Here is a 15,418-nt window from a genome sequence, read left to right as displayed (position 1 = left end):
CTGTTGATTTCAAGAATTTCATACAACGATCCAACTGCCCCATCAATATCTTCTGCATGAGTTTCACAACCTTTGCCTGGTTTGTCACCTGTACACATCCTATCTCAGGCATTTCTTTACTCCAATGATGCATACCCCTTTAAATAATGAATTTAAAACAAACTCTTCAAACTGGCTGGGTCCTGAAGAACACATCTTGCATGGTTGACCTTTGTTTGGCTTTGAGTGAACCAAGGTGAGGGATAAACTTGATGCGTTCAAGTTATTAACTTACCTCCGGCAGGCATATTCGTCCATGACAGCATTTGTGGAATTGATCATTATAAAACTCTTGTTGTGTCAGCAATAAATACTGTTCTTATTATTGATGTGCACGTCACTCAAGAAAAATGATTTTTAAAAAATGTTCATCTTAAAAGCCCTTTAGATCAAAATGTATTTAAATAAATTTTCTTTGTCATAAGCGGTGGAAGTAATTTGTCCACGTTTAATATGTTAAACACCTCATAATATGAATATCTTCACATGATATCGTCTGAATCTTTGAACGTGTATACAAGCCTTCACCATTAAAATAATGTCTTACTGGTATCATTTTATTGAATCTTTGCTGCATCAGCATGACTTTGACTTTCTCCAGGGTAGTTCACTGAACTTTTCCTGCATTATGCTGACTGCAGTCTAATCAATCGATTATATAGATTTATCATCACCTTGCTTGACTCCTCCATTCTTCCTAAATTATCAGACCATTTGTCGGACAGACAAGTTCTATCCTTTCAGCTATCTCTCCTTGAATCCAATGAGATCTAACCTTCCAGAGCAGCCTACCATCTGGAACCGTTGAGGCCTTTCTGAAATCCATATATACAACGTCTATAGCTCTGCCTTCATCGACCCTTTTGGCCATATCCTCGAAAAACTCAATCAGATTCATGAGACATGACCTCCCATGAACAAAACCATGTTGACTATCCCTAATCAGCCCTTGTCCATCTGAATGCATGTGTGTCCTATCCCTCAGAATAATCTCTAGCAATTTTCCGACCACAGATGTTGAGCTCTCTGGCCTGTAGTTCCCAGCCTTTACCCTGTTTCCCCCCTGGAGTAGAGGCACAACATTTGCCACCCTCCTGTCTTCTCTTTCTCTTGTTACAACTCCATCGCTATCCACGACCACTCTGAAAATCAAACAGACTGTTTCAAGGAGGGAGACACAAGAGACTGCAGATGCTGGAATCTGGACCAAAATAAAACAAGCTACTGAGGGAACTGTAGCTTCTTGAGCTGAAATGTCAACCATCCCTTTTCCTCTGGAGATGCTGCCTGACCCGCTGAGTTCCTCCAGAAGATGGTGGTTTTGCTCCAGACTTTTACCTTGGTGTAATATTTTGGGTGAGATATCCAGGCATCACTTTCCATGTTTAATCTTTACACTGCTGAATGGTTTTCCTCCTGTCTTAGGTCTGACCCTAGAAACGGGCCAAAAGCAGGCAAATTAGATACACATCTTGGTTGGCATGCATGAGGTGGGCTGGAGGGCCTGTTTTCATGTTGTATAACTTTATGACTCTAGCTAATGATAAACCCATTAATTTATTACGTTCAGACTTGATTATTCCATATCAACCCCAGGTAATCTTAGCTGTTTTTGACCTTCATTAACTCAAGATCATCAAGCGTTCTTTGCACTACCTGTATCCACATTAGATGCTAAGATCCTAGATTCCAAAATTTCCTCCTTGAACCTCTCCGATCCTTGCCTTTCCCCATCGCTTCCTTTAAGACGTCTCCAAGACTTAAGTCTTGGACAAAGTCTTTGGTCACGCTTTAAATTTTGTTATGGCTCGTTGTAGCTAAACCTGAAATATGTGCACTGCAGTTCTGTAGAAAACAATTTAACTGGAAATCAGCTGAGATACAGCTCGACATGTAATTAGCTATAAGTCTGAGATATCATTGGAACAACCGCCTGTACAATCTTTCCCTGTGTGTTCAGCAAATCCCTCGAACACTTTGGGAAGCCAACAAGATTTGAAGCTGAAGAAAACAATGAAAATGTTGGCGTTGTCCAGCATATGTGGAGAGAGAAACAAAAATTATTGCTGGTCTTTGTCACAATTCAGTAAAGTTAGAAAATGTTGCAGGGAATTGATACATAAAGACAGTAGAATTGATACATAAATACAAAGAGTCTCTTGCCCAGAGTAGGGAAATCAAGAACCAGAGGAAATGGGTTTAAGGTGAGGAGGGGAAGATATTAACAGGAACCTGAGGGGCAACTTTTTTACACAAAGGGTGGTAGGTAAATGGAACGACCTGCCAGAGGTAGTTGAGCCAGGTGCTATCACGATGTTTAAAAAGCATTTGGACAGGTACACAGAGAGGATAGGTTTAAAGGGATATGGGCCAAACTCAAGCAGGTGGGACTAATGCAGATGGGATCATGTTGGTCGGTGTGGACAAGTTGGGCCAAGGGTCTGTTTCTACACTGCATGACTCTATGAGAGTGCAGTGGAGAGCACAGAGTGGTTCTAAGAAGGACACTAAAGAATTTGTGTAGGCACTTTGTTGTTGAAGCAGTTTTTTAAAATCCAAATAAAAAGGGATAGCCAGTTTGGAGGATTTACACAGATACAGACAAATGAAAAAGCTCTGAAGAAGGGTCTCGACCCGAAACGTCACCCATTCCTTCTCTCCCGAGATGCTGCCTGACCTGCTGAGTTACTCCAGCATTTTGTGAATAAATAGCCATGATTGAATGGTGGAGTCGACTCGATGGGCCAAATGGCCTAATTCTACTCCTGGAACTTGTGAAGACGGACAGATTGAGACAAAAAGTCACCTATTCCTTTTCTGCAGAGATGCTGCCTAACCCGCTGAGTTACTCCAGCATTGGGGGTCTATCTTTTAGATGGGAACATGGATATAGATCACATGTAGCAGAGGGCATCATGTCTGGCACAGACATTGGGGGCAGATGAACCTGTTCCTCTGCCCTACCCTTCTACGTTCTATGTATGCAAATCAATTCCATTTGCATTAAGCCTTGCACAACCCAACTCGGTGTAAACCAGCATCTGCAGATCCTACCAACACATTTCGTCCCTTGTACCGGCGTGAGAGAGGGAAATAAGTTATGAGCGGATTTTGAAGTCCGAGCACTAATTAAAGATGGGGTTCCATAGGGAAGTGCTGCAATGCACAGATGTTCTGCTGGCATGAGTTAGAGGGGAGGGGAGGGGAAGCAAAGGAGGCCAGCCAGAAGTGGATGAAAGGATTTTGCCTGACAACTCCCAAAGATGAAGACTATTATTCTTCAGAAAAAATGAATTGACTGTTCAATTAAGAAAACAAAACGGAACATGTGGATGCAGCTCCTGGGAAATCAGAGCTTGCATCTGCACCATAAATAGTGGCCAAAGGGACCAGAACAAAGATGCAAAGAGAACAATAATCTATATACTAAAACTCTTGTTTGTTTGTTTGTTTTTTCCTGAACTACAGTCAAAACGGTACACGATAGCGCAACATTTTTAAGCCTACCTTCCTCACCGTCGTCCCTTTGATGCTACTGGAAGATGTTTCATTGAAATCGGTGTTATGTTTTTAAAGTTATTCACATTTTAAAGGTTAAATCTATCTCCTAGGGAGGGAGGGAAGGAGGGGGAGGAGGGAGGATAAGGGGGGCTGAGGGGGATGGAGTGGGGGGGAGGGGAAGAGTGGAGGGGGATGGGGGAAGGAGGGGGAGGGGAGGAGAAGGTGCTGCACCAATGCAGGAGAGGTTTGGGCCCAACAGGTCCACTTGGTCTAGTACCCCTTAAAAATGCAGGTGGGGGAATGGGTGTAATGGTCGGCTAGGTGAAGGCATTTGTTGTTGAAGACTTGTAATCAGTACCAGCTCAGATTATGAATGTTCTGCAAGCAATGCTCTTCATTCCTGGCCTTTGTCCAATCATCTGCCTATCAACCCTTCCCCCTCCCCCCACCTGCCCCCTCCCCTTCACCTGTGTCAACATCTTACCTGCCAAACTTTGTCCTGCCCCTTTCCTCTTCCAGCTTTCTTCCACCTGTACAATTAGTCTGAAGAAGCATCCCGTCCCGTTCTGCAGAGTTGCCGCCTGACTCGCTGAGTTACTCCAGCACTCTGGGTCTTTTGTGAATCAGCTAAGAATTTCGGATGGGGACACAAGGAATTGCAGATGCTGGTTAACAAAAAGGCGCACTGTTTTCAGGGACCTTCCTCTGCAACCGCAGGACACGTAACGCCTGTCGCTATGCCTCCTCCTTCACCAATACAATGATCCCAGCAGTCCATCCAGGTGAGAAAGAGGTTCAAGTGCACCTTGGCGGCACGGTGGCGCAGCGGTAGAGTTGCTGCCTTACAGCGAATGCAGCGCCTGAGACTCAGCTTCGATCCTGACTACGGGCGCCATCTGTACGGAGTTTGTACGTTCTCCCCGTGACCTGCGTGGGTTTTCTCCGAGATCTTCGGTTTCCTCCCACACTCCAAAGTCGTACAGGTATGTAGGTTAATTGACTGGGTAAAATGTAAAAATTGTCCCTAGTGTGTGTAGGATCGTGTTAATGTGCGGGGATCGCTGGGTGGCGCGGACTCGGTGGGCCGAAGGGCCTGTTTCCGCTCTGTATCTCTAAATCTAAAAAAATCTAAATCTCTAACCTCAGCTGCTGCATCCGGTGTTCCCAAATGCGGCCCCCTTTACATCGGTGAGACTTGACGACCATTTCGCCAAACATTTGCGCTCGGAGATCAGGAACCAAGGTCTCCCCAGAACCAGGAGATCCAAGGCCTGCTGGATCTCCTGGTCGCCAGCTGTTTTAACTCCCCTTCCCATTCACTTGCTGACCTTTCTGTCCAGTACCTCCTCCATTGCCAGAGTGTGGCCAAATACAAACTTGAGGAAGAGCACCTCATATTCTGCATGGGTAACTTGCAAGCTAATGGTATGAACATTGAATTCTCCAACTTCAGGGAACTAACCTACAAACAAACCCCCAGCCTCCCCCCCTCCCCCTCCCCTCTCTCTTCCCTGTGCCCCACCTGGATTCTCATCCATTTCTCCCCTTCCCTCTTCCCCTCCCCCCTCCCCTTCCACATATTATTTTTCTGACTTCATAGTTCACAGCTCTTCTATCCTTATCTCATACTCTTTGTCCTTTCATCTCTGGCCTTTGTCCAATCCTCTGCATTTCAAATATCACTCACCGGCATCCCCCTATCACTTGCCAGGCTTTGTCCTGCTCTCCACCTCTATTCCACCTCCACCACAATCAGTCTGAAGAAGGCTCTTGACCCGAAACATCACCCATCTATGTTTTCTAGAGACTCTGCCAGACCCTTTGAGTTATTCTGACGCTTTGTAACAATTTGCAATACTGTGCAGTTCAGCAAATTTCTGGATGATTTATACACCTATAAGGGCATTATATTCACTGTTGTTATCCCAGCAAATACTGCACAAATAATTGCTTGAGCGACTCTAAGATCCTCAGACAGAATGACAGTGCAAGTTGCTTTGATTTGGGAAGTAGTTTGACTGGAGATGCATTTTTGCAATGCTTTTCAATTGAATTAAAAGCATATCATGGACTTTGTGTCATATGTAAAATTAAATATGTACAAGCATGAGACTCCATCATCTTGAGATACATTGAAGCAATTCACAAAGTGACAATAGACGGTTTACAATCTGATATTGACAAGTACCTCAGTTTAGCAAACTATTCATTATGAAAAATGATTTTGTTTTCTTCTTCAATGCTCTGCACATTTCTGAGGAACTCTCTCACCAATTTGCAAGGATATGAAAAGCTGTCAGAAAAAAAATTGTACAGGTGGAAGGCAGTAAATCTTTGCGATTCTCAGCCCAGAAAGTGATCAATGGTTAATCCGTGGGAACGTCGTACGTTGTGGTTGATGATGGAAGATGAAGGGGTTGAAGAGACACCGCAATCCAATGGGAAATAAAACTTTAAACTTGAAACTTTAGACCCTGTCTTATCTAGTGGCAAAGCAGGCCCGCAGGTCGACACAAAATGCTGGAGTAACTCAGCGGGACAGGCAGCATCTCTGGAGGAAAGGAATGGGTGACGTTTCTGGTCGAGACCCTTCTTCAGTCTGGAGAGGGGTCTCGACCCGAAACGTCACCCATTCCTTCTCTCCAGAGATGCTGCCTGTCCCCCTGAGTTACTCCAGCATTTTGTGTCTATCTTTGGTTTAAACCAGCATCTGCAGTTCCTTCCTACACAGGCCTACAGGTCCCTAGGTCCAGTTCGTGGTTCTACTTTCTAATATTTGTACGTTCTTAATTGACTTTGGAATTATAAAGCACTTGGATGATGTTCCCAGGAGGCAAAATCATAATGAATAACTTGACCTCGGCTGCCAGATTAATCTATAGTGGCTCCTGTATCTGCTTTTTACAAAGCACTCTCTGATGTTCCATGAGATTCACTTTAACAGGACTACAAGATAAATTATAAAAATTAAATCATATTACCTTCGATTTTACGATACCTCACCTAATCAAATATGATACACATCTGCTCCCTGCAATCAATATTTATTTTGTTACAAAATACTAATTTTCTTTATGTCTTCCCATACGCCATAGTTTAACTGACTAGTGACTTTAAGTACCGCTCCACTTAGGAACAGGAAATCAATAGTTCATTATCTGCAGTGAAAATTATTCAGCTCCATTTTGAAAAATGTTTTTGTCAACAAAGTTTTAATCAATAATTCAAATTCTAACTCATTATAATAATCTTTTGTTCCATGTAGCCATAGTGTTGCCATTTTACTTGACATTAATGTGAAGTTCAGTTAGCTCTAATTGTCATGATAGATTAAGGACACTAAACCAGAGTCTTGGGGTCATTCGAGTCTTGCGATGCATCAAGGAAAATGTCATCAAGGTTATTAATCTGAAAACATAACTTCACAGTTGCTGTCTGGCTCTTGAAGTGATTCCAGAAATTTCTGTTTTTAATTTCAGCTTTCTATCATCTGCAGTTTTTTAATGCATCGGTTGATTGTAGAGCATTGTAACATCTCCTAAGATTAATGTGTGATACATAAATTTAGTTCAGAATTGTCTTCCTTGTTACTTCAATGGAACTGTCTTGTCCTGTTTGTTTCTTTGGACATATTCAGTGGGTTTGCCAACAGTTTTTTGCGATACAGCATGGAAACAGGCCATTCAGCCCACCCAGTCCGCACTGACCATCGAATTACCTGTTAACACCCGTTCGATGTTAACCCACTCTCGCATCCACTCTTTACATAAGGGGGACAATTTACAGAGGCCAATTAACCTACAAACCTGTACGTCTTTGGGATGTGGGAAGAAACCGGAGCACCCGGAGGAAACCCATTCATTCATTCGTTCTATATCTCTCTACATAACTGTCTATATCTCTTGTTTCCCTTTCCCCTAACTCTCAGTCTGACAAAGTGTCTCGAACCGAAATGTCACCTATTCTTTTTCTCCTGAGATGCTGTCTGACCCCCCTGAGTTACTCCAGCTTTTTGTGTCTATCTTCGGTTTAAACCAGCATCAGTCAAGTCAAGTCAAGTCAATTTATTTGTATAGCACATTTAAAAACAACCCACGTTGACCAAAGTGCTGTACATCTGACCAGGAAAAAAAAGAAACATACAGTGGCAGGCAGCCAAACACAACGGCGCGGCCATCTTGAACAAAATGTTAATTCAATCACCCACAGTCCAACAATAAAAGCACTAAACAGGCACCCAAAATTACCCAACCCCAAAAACCCCCCAAAACACAGTCCAACAATAAAAGCATTAAATAGGCATTCAAATCACACACCCCAAAACCCCCAAAAACACAGTCCAACAATAAAAGCATCAAACAGGCACTCAAACCACCCAACCCCAAAAACACACAAAAAAGAAACATCCATCAAAGAAACATCCATCACAGTGAGTCTCCTCCAGTCCTCTCTCTCCTCACTGTGATGGAAGGCCACAATGTCTTTCCCTTCTCCTGCTGTCCTCGCCCGCGGTCAGGTTGTTGTGGTTGCAGGCCGCACCGGACGGTCCACAGCGGGCCAAGCCCAAGGCGCGTCGCGTCGCAGCCGCTCCCGCAGCCTCCGAAAGACGGCCGGCTCCGCCGATGATAAGTCCGATCCGGGGCGGGCGAACACGCTGCTGCTGCCGCTGTTGCTGCACGTCGGGGCGGTCGTGGCTCCCGACATTGAAGCCCCCGCCCAGCAGAGAAATATCAGTAGTTCCTTCCTACACATAAAACAGTACAGCACAGGAACAGTCCCTTTTCCCAGTATGTCTGCACTGATGCCAAGCTAAACTAATCTCATCTGCCTGTACATCATCCATACCCATTTATTCCCTGCATATCCATGTGTCTATCTAAAATGACACTATCTTAGTGCCACTTAAATGCCACTATCGTATCTGCCTCCACCAGCACCCCTTGCAATGGATTCCAGGCATTGACTGCCCTCTGTGTGTTTAAAAATACTTGCCCCGCACACCCCCTGCAAACATTGCCCCTTTCATCTTAAAGCTATCCCCTCTAGTCTTTGACATCTCCAACCCGGGATAAAGTTTCTGACTGTCAACCCGATCTACTCCTCTCATAATTTTATATACACTCTCAGGTCCTCCCTTCAACTTCCTGCTTCCCAGAGAATACAATCCAAGTGTGTCCAACCTCTCCTTGCGGCCAATATCCCGAATGCAAGCAGCAGTCTGGTAAACCTCTTCTGCACCCTCTCCAAAGCCTCCACATCTTTCCTTTTATGGGGCAACCAGAATTGCACACGAGACTAAAAATGCAACTCTGTACTGTAAAGGAGCAGCACCTCATATTTCGCTTGGGTAGCTTGCACCCCAGCAGTATGAACATTGACTTCTCTAACTTCAAATAGCCCTTGCTTTCCCTCTCTCTCCAACCCCTCCCCCTTCCCAGTTCTCCTACCAGTCTAACTGTCTCCGACTACATTATATCTCTGTACCACCCCCTCCCCTGACGTCAGTCTGAAGAAGGGTCTTGACCCGAAATGTCACCCATTCCTTCTCTTCAGAGATGCTGCCTGTCCCGTTGAGTTACTCAAGCATTTTGTGTCGACCTTCGATTTAAACCAGCATCTGCAGTTCTTTCCTACACAGACTAAAAATACAGTCTAACCAAAGTCTCATAAAGGTGCATCATGACTCCCGGACTCTTATACTCATTGTCCCGCCCAATAAAAGGAAACATACCATGCCAAAGAGCTGATGAAGCTACCCGAGAGATAAAATGGGGATATAAGTTTAGGGATTTGGGAGAATTTGTCTTTGCTTGAACCGGGGAGGAAAGAGAGCAAAACTTAGTGATGTATCAAAGGACAAACATTGTATTTGAAAGTGGGGCGGAAAACCTGCTCATCTAGTTGCCTCAAGAGTGAGTATATTTGTTTGGTAGAAAAGTCATACATCAGATGGGGGTGGTACAGCGCCAGAGACCCGGGTTCGATCCTGAGAAGGGTCTCGACCCAAAACGTCACCCATTCCTTCTCTCCCGAGATGCTGCCTGACCTGCTGAGTTACTCCAGCACTTTGTGAATAAATACCTTTGATTTGTACCAGCATCTGCAGTTATATTCTTATACTGATTACAGGTGCAGTCTGCATGGAGTTTGTACGATCTCCCCGTGACCGCGTGGGTTTTCACGGGGTGCTCTGGTTTCCTCCCACATCTCCTAAGACCTAAGAGGTTTGTAAGTTAATTGACTTCGGTAAAAATTGTAAATTGTCCCTAGTGTGTGTGTAAGATAGTGTTAGTGTATATAGACCAGTGGTCGGCATGGACTCGGTGGGCTTAAGGGCCTATTTCCACGCTGTATCTCTAAACTAAAAGTATGAAGAAGGGCCTCAACCGGAAACGTCACCCATTCCTTCTCTCCAGAGATGCTGCCTGATCCGCTGAGTTACTCCAGCATTTTGTGTCTATCTAAACTAAAAAACAGATCTGTGCTGAGCTTGCTGCTTCTTGCATCTGCTTAACCCATGGGATAATGTTGTTTACTTTCTAGTGAAAGTCTTGTGTTGTCAAGAAACAGGATAAACTGAGAGGTTAATTCAAGATAACCCGATTATCCTGTAAAACGTTCCATCTCACAGAAAATCTTTAACACATTAACTAACCTGAAGCAACCTGACACATTTGAGGGAAATGTCATAAGGCAATCTGGTTTGCATTGTTGGTAGATATTATTTTCTTCTCCTGCTGTGTTTTGAATCCAACTTAATCCATTACAACTAAAGCTGACTGCCTCGAACTCCAATAATCATTATTTTGGGCATTTTCCCCCAGCATGCATCCACACCACCTTTCCTGGTGTGAATCTCTCCACAACAGGTCAGCAATGCACCGGGTGAACGACTTGTCTTCTGAGGAGGAAGGCGAATGATTTCAATAAATTTTGAAAGTACCTTCATCTGTAATTTTCAGCTCAATCGATTGGTTGCAAATGTCAGGTTTTAACAAGGAAGGCAGGGCAGCCGATGGTTATTTCTGGCAGAGTGGCTGAGACAGTGAAGCTCACAGTTTGTATCAAACAGCTCTGTGTAAAAACTGATTGAAAGGCTGACAGTTGAGTTTCTCATGAATCATGCATAACTCCCAGGATGCATACAGTAACTTTGTTTGTCTGCAAACCCGCTAATAAGGAGGAGACGCAATTTTCAAGGCAGAGAATATGTGTGCGTGGGATAACATTTATCTAGCTTCACAGATGGATAAAAATTGATTCACAATGAAGTATTTGCAATCAGTGAGATCGGAACACATCCCTCCTGAAATAGGCATTCAAGTGCTTTGAGAATTTGATCGAAGGGTCACTAAGCAATCCTTCTATTGTAGGGCAGTGAACTCCCTGGAGTATCATTGATAAAGATTTTTTTTTCCTGATAGTTAATAGGAAGCAAAATGTATGGATACCATCAATCTTTAATACTGGATATTCAATGATGCAGCAAGCACACACACGCAAGCACACGCGCGCGCACACACACACACACACACACACACACACACACACACACACGCGCACACACGCACACACACACACACACACAGTCACACACTCAGATACACACACACAGATACACACACACACACATTCACAGACACTGACTCAAGCAAACTGACACGAGTGTGCACATGGACAACCGCCCATGAATAAACTGACGCACGCACCCACATGCAAGTATACGCACATACACACGCACTGCATACACACACGCACACACAATATTTCCAGATCCTCCATATCTTAGCGATTAGAGGAATTTGGCGTGTACATTAGTATCCAGTATTGTGCCTTGGACATTTGAATTGGGCAGTGTATCTACAGGTGAGGACACAATACTGTATTACAGGAAGTTTGTCTGGTCTACCAGGTTTGTAACATTAGGACTGACATGTGCTTGGAGATTCAGTATAAATGTAAATGAAGTGTTTTACCTAGGAAATAAACGACATCCTCTCCTCGTGCATAAAACCTGTGCCTTAATGCATCTGACTTCATTGCATCACCTGTGGAAGCTTGGTGCAGGTATGGTGTATGGTCCTCACATGTGGTAGCTGGCCTTCACAATGCTTCACAGTGCCTTTGTGTTACCTAAAGCAGTGGAGCCTGGTGCTGGGAACCTGACTCTTCCTCAGATTTCATCCTCCCAGCTGGTGACCCCCACATCCATAGCTGAGTTCTTCGCCTTCAGAAATACAATGAGTGGCCAGTGAGAGCGGCAAGCCACAACTCATCATTGTCACTGACCTGCCCTCGCTCAGAGATACTTGACTTGTTGGGGAAGGATGAAGATTCACACGCAGGAAAATCACCAGTTGTTACCAATTGATTCCACTGGAGTTTCAATAAAAAGCAAGGGATCATCAGTGACCTTTTAAAGGCTGAACGTGGACATGATTAAGCTTTCATAACCTCCACACAGCGAGAGGCCTGATGCCGGTCACAGTGCAGGACAGCACTGTCAAAATGTAGGCAGGCAGCCTAAGCCTAAAGATCTCCTTGTCAATAGAAATCAATGCTCCCGGGAGAGATGGTGATTAAAATATTACAGTACTGCTGTATTCTATCATTATTTCAAATGTAACTTCAATCCGCCATGATTTAGCCTCTACAATGAATTGCCAAGAAATTAAATCTTAGACAATAGTATCACAGCAGCAGTGATTAACAACACCAAAGAAAGTCATTTGTTACATCATATCTTAGCTGGCTGTCGGCCCAGAGAAATCAAAACCTAATTCTATCGCCTTTATTTCCCTCAGCGCTGCAAATCCCACTGTTGTAATTGGTTATTAAATTCTCCGTGGCAAAGCGCTCCATACCCCAGCAAGTTTCCTTTGCAGTCAATGGGAGTGAATGCGTGGAGGGAAATACAGCTGGCAGCCCATCCGTTCCTTTCACATCTACTTACTGCTTGCAGCAAAGACTAATCTCTCCCTCGGAGCTGCTCACAGTCATCTGTGCCGAGCCTGACCAAGGGTCTGCAAAAGTTTTACATAACGTTACTGTTTATCAGCCCAGTTCCCCAGGTATTGAGCTCTGTAACGTTCAACTTTTTAATGACCCCGTTGCTCCAATTTGAAATTGTAGATTTGAATGCATCTACGGTTACTGATCCTAAACCTTACTTAGATTGTTATTTCTAGGGAGTACACATCCTCGTTATATTTTTGACCAAAATGTATAACCTTGCGATTTGTTTGCCTGGAACATTCCCATCATGAAAGGTTATTATTATGTTCCCTCTCCTATTTATATTTAATTCATACTGACTGAAATTATTACCTGAAAATGTTTAAGTGCCACTTTCAATTTCTGTATAACTTTTAACTTATTAGAGGGCAATATAAGGCCAGGCGACTGTGGGACTGATACCATCACGTATTTTTAAGAAGGGGAAGGATGAGACTGGGAATTTCCTTGGTGTGTAAGTGTACATGTAAAAGGGTGGCTGACATGGACATGGGTCAAGTGCTGGAAAATGGGGTTACCCTTTTTCAACAAATGAGATTTGTTCTGGCCTTTTCCTATCTCCAGTCCCCCCCCCCCCCCCCCCCCCCGTCCCTCCCCCTACTCTCAGTCTGAAGAAGGGTTCCGAACCGAACCATCCTTTTCCACCGGAGATGCTGCCTGACCCGTTGAGTCACGCCATGTGTCCATCTTCGGTATAAGCCAGCATCTGCAGTTCCTTTCTACATAATCTAATTATTATGGTAGCTGCAAGTTGCACAAGTTAGGTATGTCCCAGGCACTAATTGCAACAAGTTTGTCTGAAATAACTGCTACAGAGACAAATTTTGTAGCCCAACTATCTTACATTGGTTGCAGCAACTTTTACCATTCATTTTGTTACATATTCAAAGGTCAGTAAGAAAAAGCAATCATTGCATTTTGTGCTTCTTGAAGATTCAACATCTCACGACAAAAATTGTTTACTTATGCCTTATATATTGCCCAATCTGTAACAAGGAACAGCAGACAATTCAGAGTATCAGAGGCACCCCGTCTGATAAATTTTGTGATTCTTTTATGGCTCAATCCTGCCTACTAAAGCTTAATAATGAGAATTAAATTAGTTATCAAAAATAAAAAATCACAATTGAAACATGACTGGACAACCTGGCTGTCTTCATTTAGACTTGCAAGGGGAATGGAAAAATACAATAGTTGTATTAGGCCAATTTAATCTACCCACTAGACTGAGAAGCAAACGACATGTAAAACGCATTGTGTTATCTGGAGTCTGTGTTCCATGTGGCTGCCGCTTTATAAGCTACAGGAAGAACTTCATTTTTTATATCATTGCATTGATTGCGACAGATTCTTGTGTCTCACGAGACCAAAGTCTCGGCAGAATGTTAAAATTTCCAGCTCTCCCTGATAGCCTGGTAATTAACCTTTTGCAACATACCACCCTAGAGAACTTGCGTTTGAATCTCATTCTGTGGAACAATTAAGCCTGCCTTCATCGTGAGGCATTTTAGCCACTGCCGTTGATAATGGTGACTCTGAACCAGTGAGATCTCAAAGGAGTAAATGTAGGTAAGAATATAAGAACATAGGGAATAGGGCCAGGAGTAGATCCCTCTACATGGCTACTCCATGTTTCAGCTTCCTATGACCCCCTTCATGTGACCCTTCATGTGACCCTTTCATGCAGTCCTTTCATATGACCCCTTCACATGACCCCTCGATGTGACCCCTTCCCATTCTTTTTTCCAAAGGTAGCGCAATCTAGAACTGGAAGGCTTAGGTTTAAGGTGAGAGGAGAAAGATTTAAAAGAGACCTGAGTGGTATTTTCTTCACAAGGAAAGGGGAGCATATATGGAATGAGCCGTCAAAGGAAGTTGTGGAGTTGGGTACAATGGTGGTGTGTAATAGATATTTTAAATAGGTACTTGGATGGGAATGGTTTGGAGGGATGTGGGGCAGGCAAATGGAACTAGTCCAGTTATAGATTAGTTTAGTTTAGTTTAGAGATACAGCATGGAAACAGGCCCTTCGGCCCACCGAGTCAGCACCGACCAGCGATCCAGGCACATTAACACTATACCAGCACACTAGGGACAATTTACACTTATACCAAGCCAATTAACCTACAAACCTGTACGTCTTTGGAGTGTGGGAGGAGACCGAAGATCTCGGAGAAAACCCACGCGGTCACGGGGAGAACGCACATACTCCACACGGACAGCACCCGTAGTCGGGATCGAGCTCAGGTCTCTGGCGCTGCAAGCACTGTAAGGCAGCAACTCTACTGAGGCGCCATCGTGCCACCCTGTATAAAACCTGGTCGGCATGGATGTGTCGGAGTGAAGGTGGACACAAAAAGCTGGAGTAAATCAGCGGGTCAGACAGCATCTCTGGAGAAAAGGAACAGGTGATTTTTTGGGTCAAGACCCTTCTTCAGACTGAGAGTTTGTGGACGGGCTGAAGGGTCTCTTTCCATGCAGTATGACTCTCTGATATAGGTGTGATATCTCTTGGGTGGATGTGGCAATATACTATTTTCATAGCCTTTTGCTTTTATTTCAGATTTCCAGGATCAGCATTTTTTTTTGTTGATTTTCGTTTACTGCAGGGTTGGCTGCTTGTAATTCACCTGCGCATTAAAGCATAAATAAATGGCTGTGTAAAGGAGGCCTTGGCTTTTCGGAATGCAGAGGGATCATCAGGTGGCAGAGTTCCAACAAACGTCTCCTTTCAGGGCAAGATGAATGAGACAATGGTGAAACCGATAATTTATGTGGCAGGAACTGATGTGACAAAGTGGAAAGACTTCGGGTTGTGTTGATTTAAACAGCCTTCCAAATTAAAAGTCCCATTTTGGACATC

General features: G+C 43.9%; 1 protein-coding gene across 1 annotated transcript; it reads right to left on the bottom strand.

Moving 5' to 3' along the window:
- Positions 1–7,619: 7,619 nt before the first annotated feature.
- Positions 7,620–10,269, bottom strand: LOC144608114 (uncharacterized). Its single transcript, XM_078425459.1, has 2 exons — positions 10,196–10,269; positions 7,620–8,284 (listed from the first exon to the last, which is right to left on the bottom strand). Exons 1-2 carry the CDS (start codon positions 10,247–10,249, stop codon positions 7,997–7,999), a joined length of 342 nt encoding a protein of 113 aa, XP_078281585.1. The 5' UTR covers positions 10,250–10,269; the 3' UTR covers positions 7,620–7,996.
- Positions 10,270–15,418: the final 5,149 nt, after the last annotated feature.

Source organism: Rhinoraja longicauda, chromosome 30, assembly GCF_053455715.1.
Source record: "Rhinoraja longicauda isolate Sanriku21f chromosome 30, sRhiLon1.1, whole genome shotgun sequence".
Classification (NCBI taxonomy): domain Eukaryota; kingdom Metazoa; phylum Chordata; class Chondrichthyes; order Rajiformes; family Arhynchobatidae; genus Rhinoraja; species Rhinoraja longicauda.
The sequence above is the reverse complement of the archived record's forward strand: the minus strand, read 5'-3'. Positions and strand labels throughout refer to the sequence as shown.

Bases quoted from the DNA above. Each gene is read 5' to 3' on its own strand.
- LOC144608114 (XM_078425459.1), bottom strand. From the start codon at position 10,249: ATGCAAACCAGATTGCCTTATGACATTTCCCTCAAATGTGTCAGGTTG. The intron at 8,285-10,195 runs GTTAGTTAATGT...TTTTATGTGTAG, and splicing joins AATGTGTCAGGTTGCTTCAG to GAAGGAACTACTGATATTTC.